Source organism: Labeo rohita, chromosome 8 (assembly GCF_022985175.1).
Source record: "Labeo rohita strain BAU-BD-2019 chromosome 8, IGBB_LRoh.1.0, whole genome shotgun sequence".
NCBI classification, from domain to species: Eukaryota; Metazoa; Chordata; class Actinopteri; order Cypriniformes; family Cyprinidae; genus Labeo; species Labeo rohita.
The window spans coordinates 5944294-5971884 of NC_066876.1; the positions used below are offsets into that span (position 1 = coordinate 5944294).

The 27591-nt window shown below is 34.8% G+C and overlaps 1 protein-coding gene across 1 annotated transcript; it reads right to left on the reverse strand.

The window, feature by feature from the left end:
- Positions 1-1145: 1145 nt before the first annotated feature.
- Positions 1146-27268, reverse strand: slc25a37 (solute carrier family 25 member 37). The gene is made up of 4 exons (XM_051117396.1): positions 26972-27268; positions 15225-15453; positions 12825-12881; positions 1146-6510 (listed from the first exon to the last, which is right to left on the reverse strand). The coding sequence occupies exons 1-4, from the start codon at positions 27161-27163 to the stop codon at positions 5963-5965; spliced, it is 1026 nt and encodes a 341-aa protein (XP_050973353.1). The 5' UTR covers positions 27164-27268; the 3' UTR covers positions 1146-5962.
- Positions 27269-27591: the final 323 nt, after the last annotated feature.

Below are 27591 nucleotides of genomic sequence, written 5' to 3' on the forward strand. Positions count from 1 at the left end.
CACATGTGTTCATAGTTAAGATAATACATTAAAACAATATGGTAAGACACAGCAGTTTGCAATTGCAATATCAAGCAGCAAAAAGCTGTTTTGTGGCTACAGCTAAAAATAGCTGGACGTGGATGAGACCGGAAGTCAGAATCATAAATTTACAAATGGCCGCACGGCTCTTACAGGAAATATTGGAGTTCTGTCCTTCAACTAAAAACAAGACTACTGATAAACATTCACGTAAGAGTCAACTATATAATGAAATAAGTATTTAACTGTTTTTACTGTCTTCTCAGAAGAATTCTGACACTTATTTTACAAGTTATTAAAAAATTATTTACAATACTTTGCCATTTTGTTTGATAAATTTTGATTCATAATGTTTTCTCCTACACTAAGCCATAAATCTCCACTTCAGTAGCACATACACACAACTAACTTTACATTTTTATTCCTGTCTACATCCTGAAGGTTTTTACAGAGGGATTTGTTTATATATAATTTGCTTTATAATATACATTTTATTCCCCTCAAATTGTTAATATATTATTTTCTGTCTGTTTTAAAATTCCCTCCGTAAAAGCATTTGAGTCTAATATGTCAAAAAATAAATAAATAAATAAAAATAAACAAGAATTTCAAAACTGACTTCATCCAGTGTTTAGATGTTTGTACTAGAAATGTATTCAAATTAGCGCATATTTCATTAAATAATGCATCATTTGCATATTTAAACGTAACATTTTAGAAAACCTGCAATACAAAAAATGTTTGCAATTATCATTCTAATCAATCAACTGGATAAGTAAGGTAATAATTATTAGTTAACTATTCACCTGCAATGTGAAAATTGTAGTGGTGCCTGTTGGTCTCTAATCACTTGTTAAAGCCACTAAATCCTAATGGGATATGTCCCAAAACACACTACAGGAATTTTTAGTGGTTTTAATGGTGAAAGTTGATGGTTTGTAATATTTGTAATGGAAACCATATGGTTTCTATTGTGATTTTTTTTTTTTTTTTTCAGCAAGAAAATGAATTATACTTTATTTCTGAATGGAATTATTTATGAACAGGCCATAAAATGAGCCTCACAATCAATTCAGCTGAATATGCATTCAAGACAAACATTCACAACCGACTAAGACACATCATTTGATCATTGCGCATTTTATTTCAGCTCCAGTGTTTCAAACTGTAGCAGCATTTTCACCAATCAATTTTAGAGTCTACATTTTACATGTTCATTGCTGTAAAAAACAAAATTAAACCTGCGTACACTAGATGGCACTATTGTTTTTATTAAAATATTCCCACTTCTACAATGTGCGCACAGAGCGGCCAAAACATGAACTGGTTCATGATGCATATTTAGAGGAGTAACAGTGCAGCACTTCTTCACTGCAATGTGGCAAATATCAGCATAAGACAATGATAAATCAGTTTTATGTTTTCTCAAAGCATGGTGCGTAGTGATGATCACACACCACGAACGGAATGTTGTTAATACTGGACTCAAATGCAAAAACTTTAAAAGGAGAAAACCGAAATACAATTTAAAATGGATTCACATACAATGTGTATTGTAAAACAGCTAGTTTTGCAGAGCAATTACAGATAGCAAGCATTTAAAAATGCTGGACCCAAAGGAAGCAAACCCATAGGGTTTCCACCGTACAACACTGAGCCGGAACGGAAATTTGTCCTTGGTCAATCCAATAAAATAAAAACTTGCTTAGTACGGCCCCTCATGATAAATATCACCACATCCATCATCTCAATTGTAATGACCTAACTATGCATCCTAAAAAAGAGAAAAAAAAAACTAAAACGTCGCTATAAATGTCTATACAAATCCATTTGAAAGGTCAAATTAAAAGGCATGTGTAAATTAGTGATATATAAAGCTATACTGTAAAGGTAGTGAGTGAATAAGTCCATTTCTTTGGTTCCTAGATGCTAGTTGAAAAACAGTGGTCTGGAAACACAGAGCGAATCAAGTACTAAACCAATAAGCATTTAATCAGAAGGCAAACAAACAAAAATCTCATTGGAACGGCATTAGGAGCATCTAACCCTAAACAGAAGGCCGAGGACAAAAGTCCAAGGGAGCAGGAAGTGAGAGAGGACACAGGAAAGGCACAAACCGGTCAGCTCAGTAAAACTAGAACCCCTCTCACACACCGTCCTGTCCTGTCCCGTCCCGTCCTCTGCATAGACTGCAAAGATGCGGTATGAACACTGGCAAGCGGATAATGAATGCTCAAAGAGGCAAATAAAACACTAAAACACTGGCGCTGTGATATCTAATGCTGCAGGATGCTTCTGGTGTGCGTTTCATCTGTTGGTCCTCTAACAGGACGTCCTGCATAAGATACATGCGTATCATCTCAGTCAAGAACTAAAAGTCTGATAAAATAGAATTTAAATCACAGTTGTCAAAACGAACAACTCTTATGAATACTATACACTATTTACAAATCCATTCCTCTACTCTCATGATTACTGTGCGTGATTCCAGTGCAAATTCATCACAGAACTTAAGAGCATGTGCTATATGTCATTTGATGGGAATGAAAACACATTTTGCGTTTGTATAAAACTGACATATTGGGCCTCATACAAGAAATCTGAGGAGAGAATAGTTAACATAAACCCTTGCAAATATTGTTACTGTGGAGTATAATATATAATTAGAGCTGCACGATTCTGGATAAACTGAGAATCATTATTTTATTTTATTTTTTTTTTTCAAATAGAGATCACGATTCTCCCACAATTCTAAACCAAGGAAAATAATGTACTAATTACTTAGAATTAATTAATTAGAATTAATTATTTAAAAAAAAAAGTTTGAATAAATGACTTAATGAATCACTCATATGTACATCACTTGTTTCATTACTGAAAGAATCAATGTTTTTGAACGAATCTCTTGAATGAATGATGCAATGACAAACACATCTTTAACAGCCACTTGCTGCAACCTTATGGAAGCCCGTTTCCGCCACTGAATAAAAATGAAAAAAAAGTAATTGCGACTTTTTTTTTTTTTTTTTAACAGAATTTTAAGTTTATATCTCGAAATTCTAACGTTAAAACATGCAACTGCGAGTTAGTAAATCAGAATTTAGATATAATCACAATTCTGAGAACATAACTTTTTCCTCTCAAAATTGGACTTTATTACTCGCAACTGGGAGCTTCTTACAATTCTGAAAAAAAAGTCTGAATTGCGAGATATAAAGTCCCATTTGCAGAATTCTGACTTTATTTCTTGCAACTGAGTTTATATCACGCAATTCTGAGAAAAAAGTCAGAATTTTTAGTTTATATCTCCCACTTATGACTGTACAGGTAGCAATTGCAAGTTAATATGACGCAATTCTGAGAAAAAAGTCTGAACTGTGAGTTTAAATCTCGCAGTTGTGACTGTATAACGTGCAATTGCGAGTTTATACCACGCAATTCTGAAAAAAAAAAAAAATCAAGGGAAAAGTCTGCAATTCTAAGGGGAAAAGTCATAATTGAGAGTTTGTCACACAATTCTGAGAAAAAAGTCAGACTTGTGAGATAAAAAGTCGCAATAATCTTTTTTTTACGTTTTTTATTCAGTGGCGGAAAAGGGCTACCATACCACCTAGTGGCGAAACAATGTAATCAACATTCATTTTATTTGAAACGCCAATTTGAACCGAAAATTACTTACAAAAGATGATTTGCTCCATTTTAATCATTACCATAGACATCAGTGTTTATCTCCAAACTATAAATGGTTGGAAACTATAAATGGTGGACTGCCTGTGCAGCTTCTTCTGTGTCAGCGGCAGCGCGAACACAGATTTAAATGTGCTGGTATGACTTTATTAAAGGTTTAACAGACACAGGCGATTCGCTGTCATTTAGAAATAAGATCAAGTAGGTGTTTGAATCAAAATGGCAATCTTTTAACAAGTAATCGTGCAGCTCTAGACTGAATGTCAACCCAAAAATTGTTGATCATTTACTCACCCAAACCCATAAGAGACTAACGATATTTTTAATATTCTCTCGTTATTCAAATTGGTTGACACAAAAACAAATCTTATTGTTTTTTTGCATGCCAAGCAAGTTTGTTTACCATATGATGCACTTTATGTAAGTTCACTGATCAATATTTACATGTAAATACAAGACTAAATTAAATCTGTTTATCATATGGTGTCTCTTGAGAAGACTTGGATAGATATAAACTAGTTTTATGATAAACTTTATTTGAAGCTTGAACTTCTTGGTTGTCAACTTTCAATGAATGAACAAAAATATATGATGTTATTATGGGTTTGGAACCACATTAAAGTGAGTAAATGACTTAATTTAAATTTTTCAGTTAACTGTCACTTTAAACAAAGCTTCAATTTACAGAAATTCTGCTTTAATTTCATGGAAAAGCCCCAAATAGTCAAACCTGCATATGTTTGTCAATCATTTGGACAACAAAACACAGAAAAGCCATCTTTTCTAGATTTTGATGTTTTCTTTCTTAAATTAAATATGCTATCCACTCTGACTAAAGGTCTATTTCTAGAAAACAATGCAAGCCTTATTCTGAACGGGCGACTGAATCTAGAGATTCACAGAGAGGCAGAACACAAAGGATGAGTCAGCTGCATATTCACAAACAGCCCAGACTGAAATAGATTGTCACAGCTATGAAAGCTCCTATCTACTTCATGAAGATTTCATTCTGGGTTTGGGATTTCACGATCTCAGTTCTCAGGGTTTTAAAAAAGCAGAAAATCTTGCTGCAAACCCACTGCATAGATCACGTCTCAATTATATCACTGAGGCTTGACTGGTTATATATATATCATCGTCGACAATTATGTAGACAAAAAAAAAAATCATTCATTTTAGCTTTCAACTTGCACTGCTAACGTGAAAATAATTCAGAGTACATTAGCAGAGGAATCCACTATGAATTTAGAAATCATAAGTGCTTTAGTGTGATGAAATCAGGCAGTTTGATTAAATTAGTATCAATGTTTGGAAATCAAAGTTCAATAGTAGATTAGTCCATCTAAAGAATGTAAAGTGTAAAACATTTGAATAAACAAGAGTTTTCGTGGCGCAAGTAATCTAGTCTTGAATTTATGTCTTGAGTTTATGAAATTTAATTGAACATGAATAAAAATGAAGCTGTGTTTGTTGTACAAATTCCAGAGGCCAAAACCTGAAAACGTGGGCTGTTAATATTAGATGTGACCTACAACCTAATGTACTTCCATTCCACACAGCCACACTTTTATTTTATTTTCATTAAATACGACATCTTCCCTGACTAAGATAAAAAAAAGAAAAAAAAACAAAACAAAAAAAAACAAAAGTTTTTTAAAAAAAATTTGAAGAGTTTGAAGCTCAGGCAGCTTTCATAGATGACAAGGCAATAATAAAAATAATAAAATAACAGCAATAATAATAAAAATTGGTCTGATTATTGTGCAACAGAATTCAGGAATGTTTTAAATTATTAAAAAAAAAAAAAACATCGTAATAATAAAATAAAAAATAAGGTAATAAAAGCAAACTCGTCTGAACCCCTAAAATATTAAAAAGCTCAGAAGAGCAAATAAAATAACATAAAAATGTTCTACCTAATCTACCTCACGGGTTTTTGTCATTAAGCAGACATTGTGTACGCATATATAAATATGATGCACACCATCATGCTCAATCATAAATATGTTATGCAAGTGAGAACACAAACAAAACATCTACACATCTTTACCTGTCTGTTTCCATCATGTTTACAAAAAACTTTCTGTAGTGTGCAGCGTCCATACATTCTTGTAACAACATCAAACTTTTCCAATAAATTAAAACGTTAGCAACAAACACAGAAGCTGCTGGAGTGTCTACTGCATAAGAAATGATCTGTTGATCTTCACGCTCACTCTTTGGATGGGTTGAACGGATTCAGTGCTAACGGGCTTCATGTATTGCTGGCCTTGTGAGCGTCCCTCCCTAGTTCCTGGATGTGCGTTTCCTGTTGGGTCAGAAAGTATTTGAAGAACTCGTACACGGACCAGGCGATGGCCGTAGACGGCATCTGATAAATCACGCGCGCTCTGACACCTTTAAAGAACGCCGGCACGCCACCCAGCCGGTAAACTGTCCTGAGCGCGTTGACCATGCCGGAGAGATGTCCGCTAACATGCGCGGAGCTGAGCGCCACGTTCTCCTGCGTGTTTAGTAGCGTCTTGCACACGTCTAGCGGAGTGGTTACGGCAGCGGACACGGCTCCGGCCGCCGCTCCGGACAGGATGTGCGTCTCAGGCCGGTATTGGCGCTGAGGGTTAAAATGCTCCTGCATGAATTCGTAAGTGATGAAGTGGACGGCCTGGAAGGGGATGTTCATGGTCAGTTGAGTGCTGTAGCTGCGGTAGAAGGCGGCCAATCCTTCCTTGCGACTGACCGTCAGGACGCAGTCATACAGGCTGCGGTATGGAGAGTTATACATCTGCATCCTCTGCTTCACCACTGAGAGAAAGTGAAAAAGACTTCATGTCAAACTGTGTATGAAAGACTATAGAATACCCAAGACTTGTCACTCGTATAGTTTTGAATGGGGAAAGATGCAACGCTCATTATGGCCACGAAGCCCCGCCTTCTTAATGAAAGAGCCAATCGATGATTAGTAAAGTCAGCGTGTCACTACAGCGCCGTTAGAAGTCTCGGTTGCTATAGGAACAGTCAGTGTTCTGCTCAGTACTGCGCATGTGAACTGGCTGATCTCGCCTGAAAAATAAGCTTTTTTTAACACTATTGGAGCGTAAGGAACGATATTTATGAGGCAGTTTGTTGAGCTGCACTTGCCTGCCCAAGAGAGGTGTTTCACAGATGGCTGCCAAGTGAAATGACTTGCCTTAAAGGGACTTTGGTATAAACATAACATTCATTGTACTTTTCAAACTCTGATGAATGCAAATTGTTGCATGTGTTATGTGTCAATTTTTTTTTTATTTTTTTTTTAAATCACACTTCAGTGGGAGTGTGATTGACAGGTGATTTGACCAATCAGAATGCTGAATCTGCCCTTTCGTCTGACAAATAAACAAGACGGGAGGGCAGATTAACATCAGTGAACATGAATTTGAAAAATTGGTGTATATTGTTGTCTTTTGAAAAAAATACCTTCTAATGTTCATTCATGTTTATTTTGTGCTATAACTAGTAAAGATGATATGATCTGTTCACATGCTGCTTGAACTGAGGCTCTCCAGCGATCTGTAACATCTAGGGCTGCTGAGTATTTGATTTTTTAAAAAAATCCCAGATTGCATTTTGTCCGTGTTGAGTAATCAGCAAAATAGTGGTGCATTCCACGTATTAAACCCATTTAAAAATCACAATAAAGCATAATGCTTTATTAGGAATTCACAAAAGCTACAATTTAATTAAATAAGGGATAATCAACGGTTCGCCGTGCATTAAAGGATTTTAAACGTACGACGTGGAGGCTAAGAACGCCCAATGCAAAGTGCATTTAAAATCCTTCAATGCACAGCAAGCGTTGATTATCCCGCTTATTCAATGGTCATTTGCCAAGTTATAGACAAGTTAAAAGTATTATTGCTCTGTGAATCCTAATATTTGACCGAATGGGTAAAAAACACGGTTATTTGTGTCAGTTATGACAAATATGCTTCAAATCATAAATACAAGTATATGCGATGCAGGTTTAATATATGTGCTTTATTCATATGCATGTAGGTTATGTATGTGCATCTCAGAGCAGCTCTGTTCACAGTAAATGCTGCTACACAAACTGATATCATTTACATGTGTGGAGTAGGGATGGCTCGATACCATAATTTTATGAGTACGATACCAGAAAGTGATGCCTCGGTATCAATACTAAATCGATACCACAGATAACAAATAACCAGCCTCAAAAGATAAGTGAATTAAAAACAATTTAGTAAGTAATGTTAACATACTAAACATGTATTAGTTTATTTATCGTTAATAACCAATTATTGACCTAGATTAATAAGTGTTGTAATACTGTTAGGTCAGCTTATCTAATGAATTTTAACAAAGTTTGCTTTACTGTTAAGTGCTATTCAAATAAAGTATTCAAAATCACATTATTATCTCTCTCTGATTTTCTTCAGATTTCAGACTCAAATAGCTAAAGAAAAAGCATTAAATATAAAACTCTCTCTCTCTTGGCTGCTTCATTCCCTTCATATTATTGATACCAAAATTAATATAGCAAAACTCTTGCTTCATTCAATTTCAATTAATATTTGATTGTTTAAAATGCAAGTCCAAATATTATGTGACGAAAGCTAAACTGGTTCTTGCTTGTCACGCACATTTGAGCTTTCCTGTTTACTCTGCATCACATCTTAGGTATGGGTGTTGATCAGTTGTGAATAAAAGTTAGTTAAAACTGAATTTATGAATGACGAATGATGCACTCATCTGTCGATCTCAAAATTCACGTTAAAGATCAGGATGAGCAAGTGACAAATGCTTGGCAAGTTTTGATGTGTTGCCTCCTGCACGTTGATGGAGTTTCATCTGTTTGATGATGCATCGCATTATTCTGTTGTCACCTTTACCTGTTTTGTAGCAATTTGGGAAGCACTACAGGTGAACTTCGAAACAGCAGCGTAAAAAAAAAAAAAAAAAAAAAAAAAAAAAATATATATATATATATATATATATATATATATATATATATATATATATATATATATATATATAAAAAAATCAAAATTATAGTAACAAACTGTTTGAAATAAAATATATACCGGTATTTTTTTCGTACCGCTATACCGCGCATCCCTAGTGTGGAGCATCTCAAACTCCATCTCTGCATACTGTTGTGAGTTTGGGTTTATCATAGCGTTCATCTGGGAACGCAACGTGTGCTATTTCTTCAGATTTGTAAGGTAAATCGTTTATAAACCTACGCAAATACAGGAGAATACATCATTATCTTTTTCAATATGCTAACGGTTCACAATTTCAAAATAAAAGTTTAAACCCTCACTCTGAGTTTACATGTTTTAATGTCCACATATTCAAGAAATGACAGTGGCTGTAGCATTTCTATAATAAAGAAATGGCCCAATATTACAAGTGGACATTTAAAAGTGGATTGCGCAGTGAAGTGTAAAAACAATTGTCAGGCCGTTGGCACCCTTTGCAGGCATTTGTTATATTGCTTAATGCACATTAGCTCCAGTGTTTATAAAACAATGTATTTTCAGTTTTGTTCAATAAAACCATATGATTACTTGCTTTTGAAACTTAAAGGAGAAGTCCACTTCCAAAACAAAGATTCACATATAATGTACTCCCTTGTCATCCAAGATGTTTATGTCTTTCTGTCTTCAGTCGTAAATAAATTTTTTGAGGAAAACATTTCTGCATTTTTCTCCATATAATGGACTGATATGGTGCCCCGATTTTGAACTTCCAAAAGACAGTTTAAATGCGGCTTCAAACAATCCCAAATGCAGTTGTAAACGAGTCCAGCCGAGGAAGAAGGGTCTTATCTAGCGAAACGAAAAGTTATTTTCATTAAAAAATACAATTTAAATACTTTTTAATCTCAAGTGCTCGTCTTGCCTTTCCCTCCCTGAACTCTGTGTGTTCTGACTCAAGACAGTTAGGGTATGTTGAAAAACTCCAATCGTATTTTCTCCCTCAACTTCAAAAATCATTTCAAAATCATCCTACATCGCTGCAGAAGTACCGACCCAGTCTTTGCAAAGTAAACATGCAAAGAAGATCAAACACCCTTAACATAAAAGGTAAAACAGTAATATAGGACGATTCTGAAGTTGAGGGAGAACATGAGATGAGAGTTTTCCAACATACCTTAACTGTCATGAACCGGAACAAAAACAGTTCAGGCAGAGCAAGACAAGACAAGCATTTGGCATTAAAAAGTATATAAATTGTATTATTTTTAGAAAAATAACTGAACGTTACGCTAGATAAGACCCTTCTTTCTTGGCTGGGATCATTTACAACTGTTGCATTTAAACTGCATTTTGGAAGCTCAAAATCGGGGCACCATATCAGTCCATTTTATAGAGAAAAATCCTGAAATGTTTTCCTCAAAAAACAATTTCTTTACGACTGAAGAAAGAAAGACATGAACATTTTGGATGACAAGGGGATGAGTACATTATATGTGAATCTTTTTTTTGGAAGTGGACATCTCCTTTAAAGGATTACTCCACCCCAAAATGAAAATCCTGTCATTAATCACCCATTCTTGGCCTTGACAGTGGTGTTTACTTGGTAGTCAATGGGATAGTTACAAGGTTCCGGTTTTTATCTAAAATATCTTAATTTGTGTTCCGAAGAGGAACGAAGCATTTACTGGTTTGGAACGACATGGGGGTAAGTGATTAATGACAATTGTTTTTCTTTTGAGGTGGAGTAACCCATTAATTTAAACTTAACTATTATTGCCTCATTGCTATTATATATGTATTTTAAGTTAGTGAACAGCCCTAAACTGCAGTGCTTATAAATGCAGGCAAACGAGTTTTCGTGACCACGTAGCACAGCAATGTCACATGAACGTGTAACTGCGATAGAGACAATAGTGCAATATCTCTACCAGCTGACAAATTTCTACCGGTTAATGGTGTCTACTGGTATATGCCCACCCCTACATTAATAAGCCACGAAAAGGTATTTATTATTAGAATTTCTTAACAAATGACAAAATGTGAAATCTTGTTTTAAATAAGGTCTGTTTAACACAAGCTCAAGATATTATCAAGTTTTATTCTACGACATAAAGTACATTAGTAAAACCAGTGGCTAAATGGGACTACAGAGGTTGTTGGGGACTCAAACTTGCAGTGAAAACGCTATAGAAATAAAGACTGAAAGAGATGTTGGAAGTTTAATGATGGTGAGGATAAAGTCATGTGACTGTGGTGTAGTTCATTTAGACCATATGCTTAGCTTTTTACTTCTGGCTATTGTATTTAGGCTTCAGAATTCATAAAAGCTGTGTTCATTTGTGAAGATTATCATGAACAAAACATGTGAAAGTCATGTGAGAACTTTTGTTGGTCACAGAGCTTATTTTCTTGCAATAATCCAAGAATCACTGGAACATTCCTATTGGATTTTTGTTGAGGGAAGCTGGGTGATGCTAACTACTTGACTTGCCTACAAAAATATGCCATGACTGCAGCACTATATTGTAATATTTTATGCATTAGCCAATATCAGCATCTGATTGGCTGGTTAACAAAAGTGGCCTCTACTGACAGCCTTGTCAAATCATATTTTGTGTTTTCAAATATTTAGTGAAATTTAGAGTACACATCTGCATCAGTTAAAATAATATTTATTTTAATTCAGCAATAATGATTGCATTATATCTGCTAGTATTATACTGATATCAGCCATTAAAGTACAAAAGTAGCACATTTCTGTTAAATTAATGTCTTTACAAAAACCACACAGCCATTTTAGCAAAACTGTATGAAATTTACGTTGATAAATCGCCATTTTACTACAATTAGTTAAGTTTTTCCATGCTAATTAAAATTAATATTAACTGTATTACTATTTTCATATTATACCATACTAATTTTTATTATAATAAATAATTTGAGGGGTTAATGAGAGAACTACAAGAGGTTTGTGAATTAATAAAAAACTATTTAAGTAAAAAATAAAAACAAACAATTAATGTAAATAAACTAAATCGTCTCACAAATAGATTGTAAATCATGGATAAAATCTAAAATTAATATTGATATTGACACGTGGAATTACTTGGGCATAGTCTGCAACAGTTATCTTGAATGACCCAAAAACAAACCACTCCACAGTTTACTTATAATATAACAGGATTATATACTAGTATTAAAGGAGTCCACTTCCAGAACAAAAATTTACAGATGTTCATGTTTTTCTTTCTTCAGTCGTAAAAAAAATGTTTTTTGAGGAAAATATTTCTGCATTTTTCTCCATATAATGGATTGCTATGGTGCCCCAATTTTGAACTTCCAAAATGTAGTCTAAATGCGGCTTCAAATGATCCCAGTTGGAAATGATCCCAGCTGAGAAAGAAGAAGGGTCTTATTAATGAGAAACAATCGGTTATTTTCATTAAAAACAAAAAAAAATATACACACACATGCATATATATATATATGTGTATATATATGTGTACATATATGTACACATATATATACACATATATATATGGTATGTCGAAAAACTCCCATCTCATGTTCTCCTTCACTGTTTTACCTTTTTTGTTAAGGGTGTTCGATTTTCTTTGCATGTTCACTTTGCAAACACTGGGTCGGTACTTCTGCAGCGATGTAGGATGATTTTGAAATTATTTTTGAAGTTGAGGGGAGTTTTTCGACATACCCCAACTATCTTGAGGCAGAATACACAGAGTTCAGGCAGAGCAAGACAAGACGAGCGTTTGAGATTAAAAAGTATGTAAAAAGTATTTTTTTATTGAAAATAACCCTTATGAAAAGACCCTTCGTTCTCGACTGGGATCGTTTACAACCACATTTGGGATCGTTTGAAGCCGCATTTAAACTGCATTTTGGAAGTTCAAAATCGGGGCACCATATCAGTCCATTATATGGAGAAAAATCCTGAAATGTTTTCCTCAAAAAACATTATTTCTTTACTGAAAGAAAGACATGAACATCTTGGATGACAATAGGGTGAGTACATCATTTGTAAATTGTTGTTATGGAAGTGGACTTCCATATAAGTATATATAAAAATATAAGATTCATTATTGACTGGTATTGACAGAAGTAGTAATATACCTTCTGCTGGGTTCATGATGGCATCGTGGAGGACAGTGGCAACACTTCCTGCCACACCTGAAGTGAAAAAGAGAAGAAAAATTATGTACATCACCATATCAAGTCACAACAAGTGAAAAAAACAGAACAGAAACCCATATACTCATATGATATTTACAATGTCCTATACAACAGACAAAGGGGAGCTCTACTTTCCATTCCTTTTCCTCAAAATGATGGAAAAATGGACACGCAACAACCCTCACCCTCACAAATTATAAACCATTGATCTTTTTGCTCTCGGGCTCAGAGTTCTGAAATCTAACAAGGGACATTCATTAAAGAAGTAGTTGACCCACAAATTAAAAATTGCTGTTAATTCACTCACTCTGAGGCCATTCAAGATGTAGGTGACTTTTTACTTCAGGTGAACAGTACAGAAGATTTTTAGTTGAAACCGTGGCCCTTGCTAATTCATAAAATGCAAGTCAATGCCTGCTCACTTGGAGTTTTAAAAAACACAAAATTAATAGCTGTGGTGCCTGATTGAGGTCTTACAAAGTGAAGAAAGCAAGAAACTGAACATTAACTGCAGCATTATTAACTGTAATCCACAGCCTCAGGTGAATGGCCCGGACTGATGTCCAGTCCTCTCTTTTGAACCAGTTCTTTTAAGTGGACTATTTGAACCGGTTCACTAAATCGGACTGAACTGTCTGAAACATTGCACGAAAAGCCCATATCTACAGTTTACTCAATCAAAACTCACTTTTAGATGCCTGACAATCACTCTGACTTCAAATGAGTCAAAATACCTGTGTATATGATCCAATTATGCTGGTTTTTACCAACTCATTCAGTGCTCCAGTTCCTCCAATAGTCACTGAACTAAGGAAACAGTTCGACTCAGACAGAGGACTGATGAGTCACTGATATGCACATACGTGAACCAAACACTTGAATGAAGAGGCGAAATTAATGTTTTTATGGTTTCTCATTGTTTATGCACAAAGGTGAGATCACTCAGACTCGTTTATTTACTTTATTTGCTTTAGGCATGTATCTGTGTTTTCAAACCCATCATTATTGGGTGCTTTAATAATATGTGTTAACATGGTTGCATTAAATGATTACATAAACTGGTGACTGAGTCTCTGGATCACCGATAATAATGTTGTAAATAATATTCAGTTTCTTGCACAGACTGATCGTTTCACTTCACAAGACCTCAATATATCATCAAGAGCCACGGGTAGTAATTTTGTGATTTTTGGACTTTCAAGTGACTATAGCTATTGCCTTTTGTATTTTATGAATCACCAAGGACCACAGTTTCAGCTGAAAAAGTTCTTTACTGTTCTACTCAAGAAAAAGTCACCTATCTTGGATGGCCTGAGTGTCAGTTAATTAATAGAAATGTTAATTTTTTAGGGCCCTATGATTTCCGCGATGCGGAAAACGTGGACGGAATCATGGAATCCAGTCATAAAAACGGAATTTACTGAATAAAGCGGAATGTCACAAAATTTGTCAAAGTTTGAATGAATTAATCAAAAGTAGGTCATTACATTTAAATCAAACTGTAATACAGACTAGTATCTGTAAATATTACGCAGCAAAAATATCATTTAAATGTGAATCCTGCATGCTCTGCGTGTCCCTGTTTTAATGAATGGAGCAGACGAGCGATTCGGTTTACTGCACACACTGAAGCGCGTGTGACACTCGCAGTGATTTCAGCATCTGACGGTTAACTAGCATAATATCATATACACACAGAAATGTAAAGGTAGACATGGCAACCCGTCAAAATAAAAGTCCGGTTTAACTTGAAGACACTGTGCCAGAAATATATTACTACTACTACTACTACTAAAATGAAACAAACATTATTTTTTAAGGTATAATCACACAACATTTCTTCCATGTTTTATCCATTCCCTTTTGTTTGCCAAAAAAAAAAGTCTGCTTAATTTTCAATAATTAAAAAACAAATTAAATTAATGTTTTTTGCCTTCATTTGATAACCAGAACATTTTAAATACACAACACAGAATTTGAGGGTAAAAAAAAACTTTTCATAAGGCTATTTTAAGAATAAATTTGAATAAATTAAGTATGCATTGAAATAATTAGACATGCTAAAACAGAATTTGATAACAATAAAGCATATGGTGAGAAAAAATAAAACATTTCATTTTTGTTAAACCTTTATTAAATTGATGTGAAATTGTATGTATTTCATGATTTTAATTAATTGGACATGCTCTTTGATTAACAAAATTGAATTTACCATTAAAAAGGAGTTGAGAACAATTTAAACGGAAAAAATGGAATGTGGAAAAAAATAAAATGGATTTCATAGGGCCCTAATTTTTGGATGAACTATTTCTTTAAGACCTCACAGAACAATTTTCCTACCGTTAGCAATGTGACTGTTGCCTCCGTTCTGTATGACGTCACTGAGGCTGCGCTTGATCCGCTCGTAGCAGGCGAAATAGAGTGCGTGTGCAGGACCGGCCCCCAGCACAGTGATATTGAGGCCCCTCAAGGGCCGAAGGAGGCCTTCCGTCCGCACAATCCTCTTCAGTGCACCGTACACACTGCGGTACTGAGCCTTTGGGTCCGGCTGTAAACTCTGCATACGTGTCTGTGGACAAAAAGAGCAAGACTTGATATGCAAAACCAAATTTACAGAAAAATTATATATTTACAAACATAGCTTAGAAACTAGACCAAATCTTAAAGATCAGTTCTTGTTTCTTGTGTTCTGACATTGTGTGGGACAAGCCAGTTTCACCTCTGATGAAATAGTGTTTTATTAAATTACTAAATATATATTTAATTTACCCTAAAAATTTATATTTTCTGATTGAAACAAAAAGGATAGTTAAAATGTTAACAAAAAAGGGAAGGAAATACCATCAATATGTAGACAGAGATAGAAGCAGTCAATCTTTCTGCTTACCCAATGTTTCAGCTCAGCTATAAAAACACGCTTTGTTTAATGTGAATGATTTGGCAAGAATCATCATAACAGACTGAAGGGCACAGCAGCCAGACTATCAGAATAAAGCCTGATCCACAAACTGAAGCTTATTCTGGCCAAAAACCGCCCACTCAAACATGAAGAGACGTCTAGGCAACAAAGTGTAAAATGACCACCCAGTTTTTTGCCGCCAATACTTCTGGAGGGAGTATACTTCTATGCAGGCTTCCCAGACTTTCTGACCACATATGAATAATTATTAAATGTTTCAGAAAGCATTTCAATTCAGACTAACTGGCTGATGGTGATTCAGAACGTTTGGGAACAACTTCAAATGACTCACTGAAAAAACTCATACAGGTCATTCTATAATTAAGAGTACATTTAGAATTTGACAATGTGAAGAAAAAAGTTTTCATGTTTCCCAAAAACCCAAACATGACCTTACATAGCTGTTTTGAAACAATCTATATTGTATAAAGTGCTGTATAAATAAAGGTGATCTGTAGGAATTTTTGAGGGGGGTTTTCTAGTGGGTAACTTAGTTGACGATGGATTTTCGGACAAATAAAAAAAAAAAAGTTATATCACAATAAACACTTATTGTTTTAGAAGCGCACACCCAAATGTCTTGATAACCTAAACTGAGGGCAAAACTATGAAATTAATTTATATTTGAGGTCATTTTCATGCTTAAATGCAGAGTAGAATGAGCAACTTTACAAATTCGGATGCTGAATACCAGGGTTGTATGTGATATGAACATCATTTGTGAACAAAAGATACAGCTTTTTTCAACATATAGTAGTGTGATTGGGAAAAATATAATTGTGTATTAGAAAATTAAGCTTCGGGGATTTATATTGATGAAAATATACTTCACAGACATGAGATGTACCCACAATTATAGAATGGCCCATACAATATATTGAAGTATCACTAAAGTACGTCTACATAGTCCATGTAACATGTTTAAACTTGTAGACCAAACCAAAACACTTTTTTTCTCTTCCTTTCTTTTTCCCATTATCCTTCTAATTCTACCACTTAAACCTAAACTCAAGACACACTGGTGTGATCAGTTACAGCTTACTCTGAACAAGATACTAATCACAGATGATCACAAGAGTTTAATCAGCCCTTCTTTAACTAGACAAACACTAAGATATGTTTGAATTTGCCCAAAACTATCATCATAAAACCCCTGTCATCAAACAGCAACAGTTAGCTGGAATAACAAGAGATCTTCCTGAAAGCATTTATCTGGGTGGATAGAGTTGTTTTAAGAGGATTTAACTCTCCATTTCAAACTGTTCTGTACAAGAAATCCCATACTTCACTAGAACAATAATTATAGAAATGGTTTTGCACACGTTTGCAACTATTTTAGGAATAGTACGCTTTTGCAAACGAAAAGCAGAAGAGCAGTTAAATATGCCACAAAAAACACTAAGCCGACATAGTTTCCTCAAATACAGTCAAATAAGACATGTAATGCCTATGAACATGTTTGAAACTCCAAACCTGAATGGGTTACACACTTCCCCTGAGACAAAACAAACTTCATTAAAAAAAAAGGAGACATGAGACACTTCTTAGGAGTTAAACACACTTTTTATGCCCACAAAACAAACATGCAAGAACACAAAACACAAAGTTTTTTGTGTGGACACTTTTTGTGTTCACAAAATTAAAAAATGAAACAAAAACAGACTTTCAGATTATTTTTGCAATTCAAAAAAATTTTCATATCAGTCGATATCGATAATTATCACGATAAATGTCAAATCTTTGCTTCTTTCAAGTTTAAAGTCAAATTTTTGCTCCAAAGTGAAAGTTGTAGAAGTTGTAGAAACCAGACCATTAATTTTTCGTAACAAAATAAATATCTAAATAGAAAAATTAATTTCTGCGTGTTCTGCATGATATATTGCTTCAAATCAAGAAACAGGTTTGGGTTGTCTAATAAAGATAATGATAATGATAATAATATAACAATAATAATAATAATAATATAAATTTTTGTCTCTTAGAAATGCACATTTGATAGTAGCTCGAGGATGCAGAGGTGAATTTTTTGTTTATTATCAATCAGTAGCATCTGTAAAAATTGTAGCAACCTCAGTTTTGTATGGTTAAATTCCAACCCAGTTTTTTTATTATTTTTTTTTTAACTAAGCATTGGTCTCCCATAGTAGCAAGCATACATTTTAAATCATGATAAACACAGTTAAAACCACACATAATGGTACCTCAATACCATGGTAAAAATATCACTACATGGTTTATTCACCTTATTTTTCAGTGCAGAAGTAAGCTGTTTTCTGGTAATGTGTTAGACGTCCAGTTCATAATCCGCCATAAAGACATAACGAGGAGAATATTGAAGTGCAATAAACGGTAAAACAGTTTGCACTACAAACCAGTGTATTCATAATTAAGATTATACATTAAAATAAAATGGTAAGACACACCAGTTTGCAATATCAGCTAAAAATAGCTGGAAGTGGATGAGACCAGAAACCAGACACAAAAAATTGTACAAATGGCTGCACTCATTCTTATGGGAAAAATAAGATGGATAGGTAGCCTATTTGTATGAAAAACGGTAGTCTAAAAACATTCAGTATAAAATGCACACATAGGTTAATCACAGATACATACATACTATAATTATATACCATTACTCCTGTAATAAAATTCAGTGTGAATATCCCACATTGCTGCCACAATACCATGGTGCAGTAAGTGTTACTACAGTACATGATGTCGATGTGTAGACTGAAAAGCCTTCTGACCATCTCGTTGCACACAGCTTTAAACTAGTTTGAACACAAATGACTCATCGCTGATTTCAAGTGTTTCACACTGGATCTCACAGCACTGTTTAATGCTCACATGACGGAGTAAATGCATCTTCCCTAGTGCGCTCGCGCAGCACGGCAGTTTGAACTTCGGTCCAAGCGGATAAACGGTCCGTGTGGTGCGATTCAAATGAGTCACGCTGTTTCATTCTGCTTTTGGCACATAAAAATTATATCGAACTGTTCCTCGTTTTATCAAGGAAATTATATCGCCTTACTCTCTTGCAATAACGACTTACATACCTTTTCCCCATTTATTATTACACATGAACAAGAAATACATACAGACTGATATGAGAAACAAAACTATCACAAATACGCAGAAAATCAGTTGATCAAAGAGCCATGGTAAGTTAGGCCGTTCAGTTTAGTAGCAAGGTGGAAAAACTGGCCTTGTCATAATCTCAGTTTGGATCACTGCAACTGTAACATTATATAAGCACATAATGAACTCAACTGGTTACTATCAAGCAGCCGTCGTAACAGAGGTGACAGCTATGCTACAGAGATGTGAGTATGTGTTGTACATTTGTGTGTGTGTGTGCGTGAAAATAACGGCTTGTTAATCAACTTCATTATGTCCCATCCCTAATATAAGAGACACTCTTGCACATTCACACCCTTCTGGATGTGTGAGATTACGACCTCTGCCCTGGCCCACCCATCAGCCATGAGGAGTGACACACACCAGCCCGTCCGTTCGGCACAGATTACTAGTAAGACCCTGTAGTTACCGCCATCAGGCACAACATTTAAACCAGCTGTAAACTTTCACCTGCCATTAAAACAAGTCAGCAAGGAATTCTAATGATGTTTTAATCATGTTTTTTTATTAACTGTTTGCTTCCGTAACTTTTAGTTTTGTTATTTGAGTAAGGTGACTGGCATACCAGTTAGACTATAGATAAATATGCAAGAACTACAAACATTTTCAAAAGGGCAAGTACAAAGTAAAATCAAGAGCTTTACAGTCTAAGTTATGTACTAAATTACGTTCAATGTGGGATTAAATTTGGGATCAAATAGTAATATCACCAGTAATTGTATTAAAGGGGTCATCGGATGCTAAATGTTTCACTTTTACATGCTGTTTGAACATTAATGTGTGTTGGCAGTGTATGTACACATCTACACTATAATGATAAAAATCCATGCAGTGGTTTTTAATTATCTGTAAAAACAGTATCCCCTGTTTCAAATCGATCCGTTCTCAGATGCCTGTCTTTGTGGCGTCACACCAACAGAGGCCGCTCCTACGATAGTTGATTGACATGAGCGTTTTACCTCAGATCAGTTGTAACCGTCTAACCTCCATGTTTTGATGCCGGAGCAGGGATGTAAGTTAGACAAGAATTGAGCGATTGAGGTGTTGCTGGATGTAATAATGAACATAGTGGTTATCATTTACTCCCGACATCTGAGCTGCTGAAGATGCTGTAGATTAAGTTTGTTTGTGAAGGGAATGCGCCTCCCGATCTACATATATATCCGTCTATGTTCACGCGAATCATTCATGATCCAGCTTCACTTACAGCAGAAGTGAGTATAAGGGGTTTTTTATGAATCTTTGCGATCGCCTTTCCTAATAATGTGCTAGATAGCAAGTTTAGCGGCTAAACGTGGCTAAAGTAAACAGGCTCGTCACTCCACAGAGAGAAGAGAGAGGGGCGGGCCGAGCAGAGCTCATTAACATTTAAAGGAGCCTCAACCAGAATGAGATGATTTTTGCAGAGCTGATTTTGTCAAGGTAAAATTTTAACCAAAGTATATTATGGACGTTTCATTAAGACCCTAAGAATCATATCAACTTGTGGAAAATGGGCATCCGATGACCCCTCTAACTAAAGCACTACATTCACAATAATTTCATTAATGATAAAGGGGACCCATTATGCAAAAAACAATTTTATAAGGTGTTTGAACACAGTTGTGGGGCTGCAGTGTGTAAAAACAACCAGCCTATAATGGTAAAAATCCACCTACCCAAAATTCTCCCATTTTTAAAATCCCAATAAATCATGAACAGTCTCTCTGAACACACCATTCCAGATTTCTCTCTACGCTGACATCATCATAGGGACAAATCCCTCCCATTTGTAAAATGAAAACAGCAACTATTTTATTTTTCTGTGGCAGAGCCAGTGAAAATTTTGACCGGGCAAGTAAAAATTTGAACCACAGTAGAAAAAATCCTAAGCATTGAGCCCTGACACCACAACTCAGAGTTTCTGACATTTTCAGTGCGTGAGATTGTCTCGTTTTGTTTTTGCCAGCTCCCGAAGCTACGCCCTGAAAATGGGGCCGGGAGCACCAGCTCATTTGAAACACAAAAACTACGCATTTTGGCTCATACCCTGAAAATTGCAATTTTAACAAGCTATAAAAATGATCTGTCTGTATTTTGAGCTAAAACTTAACACACACTCTGGGAGTCTTATTTTACACCTTGTAAAAAGGGGCATAATAGGTCACCTTTAAGATCTATAGAACTCTGTCTGGAACCAATGACATACCCCAATGTAAACATTAATCATTTCAGCCTTCACTTTATGAACAGTAAACAAAGAGCATGACGCGCGTGTTAGATGGGAAAAGAAACAACTCATTTGCATTGTTGTAATGTGTTTATATTGGCTCAGAGGATGAAAAGAAAAAACACTGTCATTCATCCTGTTTCATGATTCTGGTTATTCTGCTATTGCTGCAACTCTGAATCACACCTCTTACTGTACATGCATCACAATGTTACCAAACACTGCCACATAGAGAACCACGTGATTTGTTAAAGATCCCTTTTAGACTACCAACACATTTAAGTTGGTGCTGTAGACCATATTAGATGGCATTCACAATGCATTTATCTTCTATAATGTGACATCTTTGAGTGAAACCAAATATTCAGTGGGAAACAAAAGTTTGGAGTAACTTGATATTGAATGAATCCTGAAAAGTGGAATGTGATATATTTGATTATGAATGAATGGAAAGCCGGGTTGTGTTAAACTGTGAAAAAGCATCACCATGTGCGACTTTCTCATTGTCTGTGAGCACGAATGATCGTAGATAGAGACAGGGAGTGTGCGTGTGAGTAAAGGTCATATATGGAATAGCATGCCAAGTGTCCTGGAACGCTCCTGAGAGGTGCTTCAAGGAAGTGACGAAGCCCGTACAGCTGGCAAGTCCCCACAATTTCTCACACACTGGAAATTCCAGTTTCATTACTGCAAACACATGTGCTCCAGTAACTGACTTGCAACATCATGTTTGGGTTGATGTTTCAACAGAACCTTTAATTCACAACTACAATACAATGACAATGTTTAAAGCACACGTCTACTTTAAAATGGCCAGTGAAATTTAAGCAGCCACTAATCAACATCACCAACCAATTTTAGTTCCCTTTGTTCCTGAAGACACTTTTTTACCAGAAAAAAGCTTAGAGGAACTATTTAAAATGAATCTGTTCCTGGATGTTTGACAAATGATTTACCAACCCATCTACTGAATCACTGCAAGTCTGACACCTTATCTTCTGCTAGAGTGTTAGAAGAATAATATAATTGACTTTTATTATTTCAACATCAGTTTAATGTCCTTTGCAACACATTTAACTTATGTGTTGTAAATTGTACTTGATATACAGCGGGATTTCATTGGTTTAAAAAATACTTTATGACAGCATTGGGGTGAGTGACACATTACGGTGTCCACAATAAAGAACAGAAAGAACCTTTCAAAAGGAAGGAAAGATTTTAAAAATGTGTGCCAATTCTTATAAGGTTCTTATAAAAGTACTACTTGTATTTTTGCTCCAGAAAAGTTTAAAAGCTTAAAGTAAAAGTTACATTTTTAAATAATTAAAAATAAAATAAATAAAATAAAATAAAATAAAAAAAGTCTATATTCTAAAAAGTTCTAAAAGCAAACTTTTTCGATTTTATTTTAATGTTACTGTATCAAATATGAATGCAAATTTATTTTAGTTTATTTTAGTTTTAGTTTTTTTTTTTTCATGAATTTATTTTATTATTTTATTTATTTATTAAATATTTAATATTATCATTAACAAATAATTTAATATTATTATATTAATATTATAAAATTGTATTTTAATTTTATTTTACTAAATATGAAAGCAAATTTATTTTATTTTATTTTACTTTTTTTTTAACAAATCATGAATGTATTAATTAATTTATACCATTTACATTTTTGGGGGAGCGGCACCACATGAAATTTTACATCCTTAGCCAATTATGAACATCAAAAATAAAGTGAAGAGATGAATTTTTAGAAATTATTTTTTATATATAGAATATTTTATATATACAAAAACCAATAAAATAACCAGTTAATATATATGTTTGTTACATTTATTTAAATAAATATTTTAATGTTTTATATATAGATTGCATTAATTTATTTATTTATTTATTATTATTATTATTAAATAATATATTATTATTATATTAATATATTTCATATTTTTATTTACTTATTATTTATTTATTTAAAGTAGTTCATATTTCTGCCCATGTGGCTTTGGTTACATAAAAGGAAAAGAGGTGTTATTGGCTTTTTTTTGTTTGTTTGTTTTGCAATGACAACAAAAGCAATTATTGCCGTTAAGTGGGTCCATTTTGATTTCAAGTCGTCTATAACCTCAAACTACAAGTTCAGAAAATATGTCTGCATACCATGACATAATGACAAATCATGACTTGCATCATTGTGAGAAAGATTCACCCTTTGTCCTATTACCGCTGAATCCCTCTGTGATCTCTGACCAAGTTTCATTCTTTGTGTCTGCCATCGCTAACACACACACACACACACAAACCAATTACAGCCCCAGTTCCTTCCAGGTAAAGTCCAGCCGCCTCTGGTTGGTTAGGCATGAGACACGTCTCTGTGGCTATGTGCTCTCTAGACACGTAGTACGCGGCTCTCCGACGCGTAGCACTATGGCGACCAGCAAACGAATGAAATCTGGCAGCCACTAAGGAAACAATGACAATAGCCTATGCAAGTCCCACAGAATAGATGCAGAGCGCAATCTGGCACGGTGACAGATCACTTTCACTCACAAGCTCCCAAAAAGACAAAGTTAGGACACTTTTGTCCCACCGAGTGCTGATTTGTGAAAAGACAGAGCTAGAATTCCTACAATAAGGAACTGGATGCAAAGGACTGTTGTGTTCAGCGAACTAGTAGCTGGCAGGCTTATGTTTGAATGAACTGTTGTTTTAAAGCCGGACCGAGGCTAGCCCAAAGATTAGCGCTATGCCCGCACACAAAAACACCCTGGCATTTCCACTCAACATCATGAGATGACACTTTCACCCCGGATAAAATATATACAATGGGGAGAAACAGAGATTACCTTTCGTTCCTCAATAAAAACCTATGAAATAATGAATCTGACCAAGACAACGTCATGCTGAGTTAAGTCATCCGTTTCCTCAATTCGAGGACACTGTGGCTTAGTGGTCAAAGATCTAGCCTGCTAACTACAAAGTCATAAGTTCACACCCCAGAGAAAAGCCATAAACTACCACCATTATGACCTCAACCCACTAAAAGATTGCTCAAGGGTAGACTGCCCTTGTAGTATCTATACTTCAAAAAGACTATAAAAAACACTTTTTTTAAGGTGTCCTTGTCACAGTGTAATTACACATTTAAGTACTAAATAACATTAGGGTTTGGTTTAGGGTTACTTGCATGTAATTAGTCATAACTAATTGTTATTATAATAGTAAGTACATGTAATGTGAAATAAGGACACCTTAAAACAAAGCTCTACCAAAAGCCTTTGTGAAAAGGAAGTACACTTAAGTATACTTTTAAAAAGAGTACTTGCTATGGGGATAATACACTTTAAGAGAAAGTGTGAACCGAATGTCATGTATGAAAGCCAATTTGCGCCACAGAATATTGAAAAAAACAAAAAAAAGTTTACAACCCCCATTTTTTTTATTTATTTGTCACAATTTTGTCTCTGAATTGCTAAAAACTGTGAAGTTTTATTTGTAAGACATAAACATAAGACAGAAAAAAGTCTGAATTATGATAAAAAGGTTGCATTTTTTATTTCTTCCAATGTAATGTTTGCTACCAATTAATTGTAATTTACAATTTAATTACAATTTATCATACTTTACATTTATATTAAATTCTATTGTCTTTGAAATATGGTTAAAAATGGTGTAACTGAATGAACTGACAAGCATTTAAGGTAAACTAAAATACACTTTAACGTCATTTCTATTGAAACTGAAATGCATTATATTTAGAAATATTTGTACATTATACATTATACATGTGTAAAGATGAAGTTGCAGCTTAGTACATTGAAAATTAACTTTAAATGTACTTTAGTATATTAGTCAACACATCAAAATAAGTGTAACTTCCTTAAAGCATAAAAAAGATTTTAAAAAACATGATTTAAAATTTACTTTAATGAAAAACTATATACGTGCACTTTTTGTACACTTAAGTATGTTAGGAAACAGTCAGAAATGTGTCTCACTTTAAGTGCACTTAAGTTTTATTTAAGTGTACTTACGTTTACACCACAAGTGTGCATTCAATACAAGAACTTCCTTTTTACAAAAGAGGTCTCTATCTTGGTTGACAAATGCACAACTAAGATAAGCTACGCATGAATTAATGGTTGAGAATGTTTTGTATTTACAGTAAGAGTTTGTCATTGACTTGTAGCAATGATAATGAGTGTTAAACACTACTGTAGCAAACTACTGCACTACAAGTACATAGTATCTCTATACTGGTAAACTAAAATACACTTTGTCTTTTTTATTGAAACTTAAATGTATTCAAAAATATTTGTAATTGCATATTTGTAAAGATGAAGTTTAGCACATTGAAAATGTACTTTTCATGGACTTTAGTATGTTAGTCAACATCAAAATAAGTGTAGTTCTTCAAAGCATGACAAAAGATTAAAAACATGATTTAAGATGTACTTTCAGGTAAAACGTAATTTGAGATTATTACAAAAGTGCACTTTTTGTACACTTAAGTGTGTTAGGAAACAGTCATAAATGTGTCTCACACACTTAGGTTTTTAAGTTTACAACACAAGTGCACATTCAGTACAATAAAGCACTTCCTTTTCACAAGTAAGGTTTCTAACTTGGTTGACAAACGTACAACATAAGATGACATATGCATGAATTAACGACTGAGAATGTTTTGTATTTACAGTACGAGTTTGTTATTGACTTGTATTAATTATAATGAGTGTTAAACACTACTGTAGCAAACTACTGCACTATAAGTACAAAGTATTTTTATTCTGGTAAACTAAAATACACTTCAATGTCATTTCTATTTAAACTCGTATGTCTTGTATCTAGAAATATTTCTAATTGCACTTCTGTAAAGATAAATTTTCAATTTAGTACATTGAAAATAAACTTTTAAATATACTATACGTTAGTGAGTTTGTCAACACATCAAAATAGGTGTAGTTCTTTCAAGCACGACAAAAGATGATTAAAACATTATTTAAAATGTACTTTAAGGAAAAACTTCATTTGAGATTATCACAAAGTGCAATTTTTGAAAGTACACTTGCGTGTGTTAGGAAACATAGTCATAAATGAGGCTCACTTTAATTGCACTTAAGTTTACGCCACAAGTGTGCATTCAATACAATCAAGCACTTCCTTTTTACAAAAGAGGTCTAACTTGGTTGACAAATGCAAAACTAAGATAACCTACGCATGAATTAATGACTGAGAATGTGTTGGGTTTTTTTTTTTTAAGGTATGAGATTGTCATTGACTTCTTAAATACTTGCAGTGTTAAATACTATGGTAGCAAGCTTTACTCCACTGTAAGTACATAGTATTTTATTCACTATAACCTGAATATGTTAAGAACCTAAAAAACGTGAAATGACTGAGTTTAGAGACAAATACGAGTTTAGGAGAGCTTGTTTAGCAGTGAAGGTGCTGTGGGCAGCTGTCAGTGACGGCTCGACAGGAGTCAGACGAACTGAAGCATGTTGTCTGGAAAGGAAGTGCACTATTTTAAATTTGTAAACAGCACAGCGCGCCTAAACAGCAACAAAACATGGTTGACTGTTGCTAGTTTAACGTAATTGTCGTTTCTGACCAGTTTAAGAAGCTGTGAGTCATCCAGTCATTTGCCATGCTGATCTAGCCTAACTTTGTTTTAAAAGTTAGCTTGACGGCTACGTTGCATAAGCTGTCCAGGACTGCTAACGGCACATTTGACACACTGCTGAGTGTTTTTGTGTCCTGTTGTCTGCGTTGGGTTACCTTGACTGAATCCACGGGGTACATGACTGTGTGCTCCAGCACTCCAGCCACGGCGCCCGCTGTCATGTGCGTGCAAAGGGACGCATGAGCGGGCAAACTCTCGTAATCCTCGTCGCCCTCCGACGATCCGCCGTCGCTTTTCACCTCCGACATCTCCAGACTCGCCAGGACCGCCTCGGTGCGCAACTCCATACGTGAAGGACGGCGCTGGAAAGGTTTAAGCGCACGGGTGATACGCGGAGATCTGAAACTGCAACACGAGCGCACACATTACTACCACCAGTACTGACAGCGTCATCTCAGCGACGCCGCGACGTCACCGTGACGCAGCGGTCCCGCGCCAGGCGATGAGAACTGTAAAGTATGAAGCGAAGGTGGGGCTAAAAACTAACGTGACCATTGAAAAGTACATTGATCTGGGAAATCCTGTCCAGTTTTTTAGGACGATACTTTTTTTAACTATTTTTTATTACTGAACTACTGTTTTTAATTCTGTATAGATTAGGAGTTTTAATTATATGTGACCCTGGACCACAAAACCAGTCATAAGGGTAATTTTTTTGATTAAATAAGCTAAGGGTATGACAAATATGATACAATTATTTGAAAATGTGAGGGTG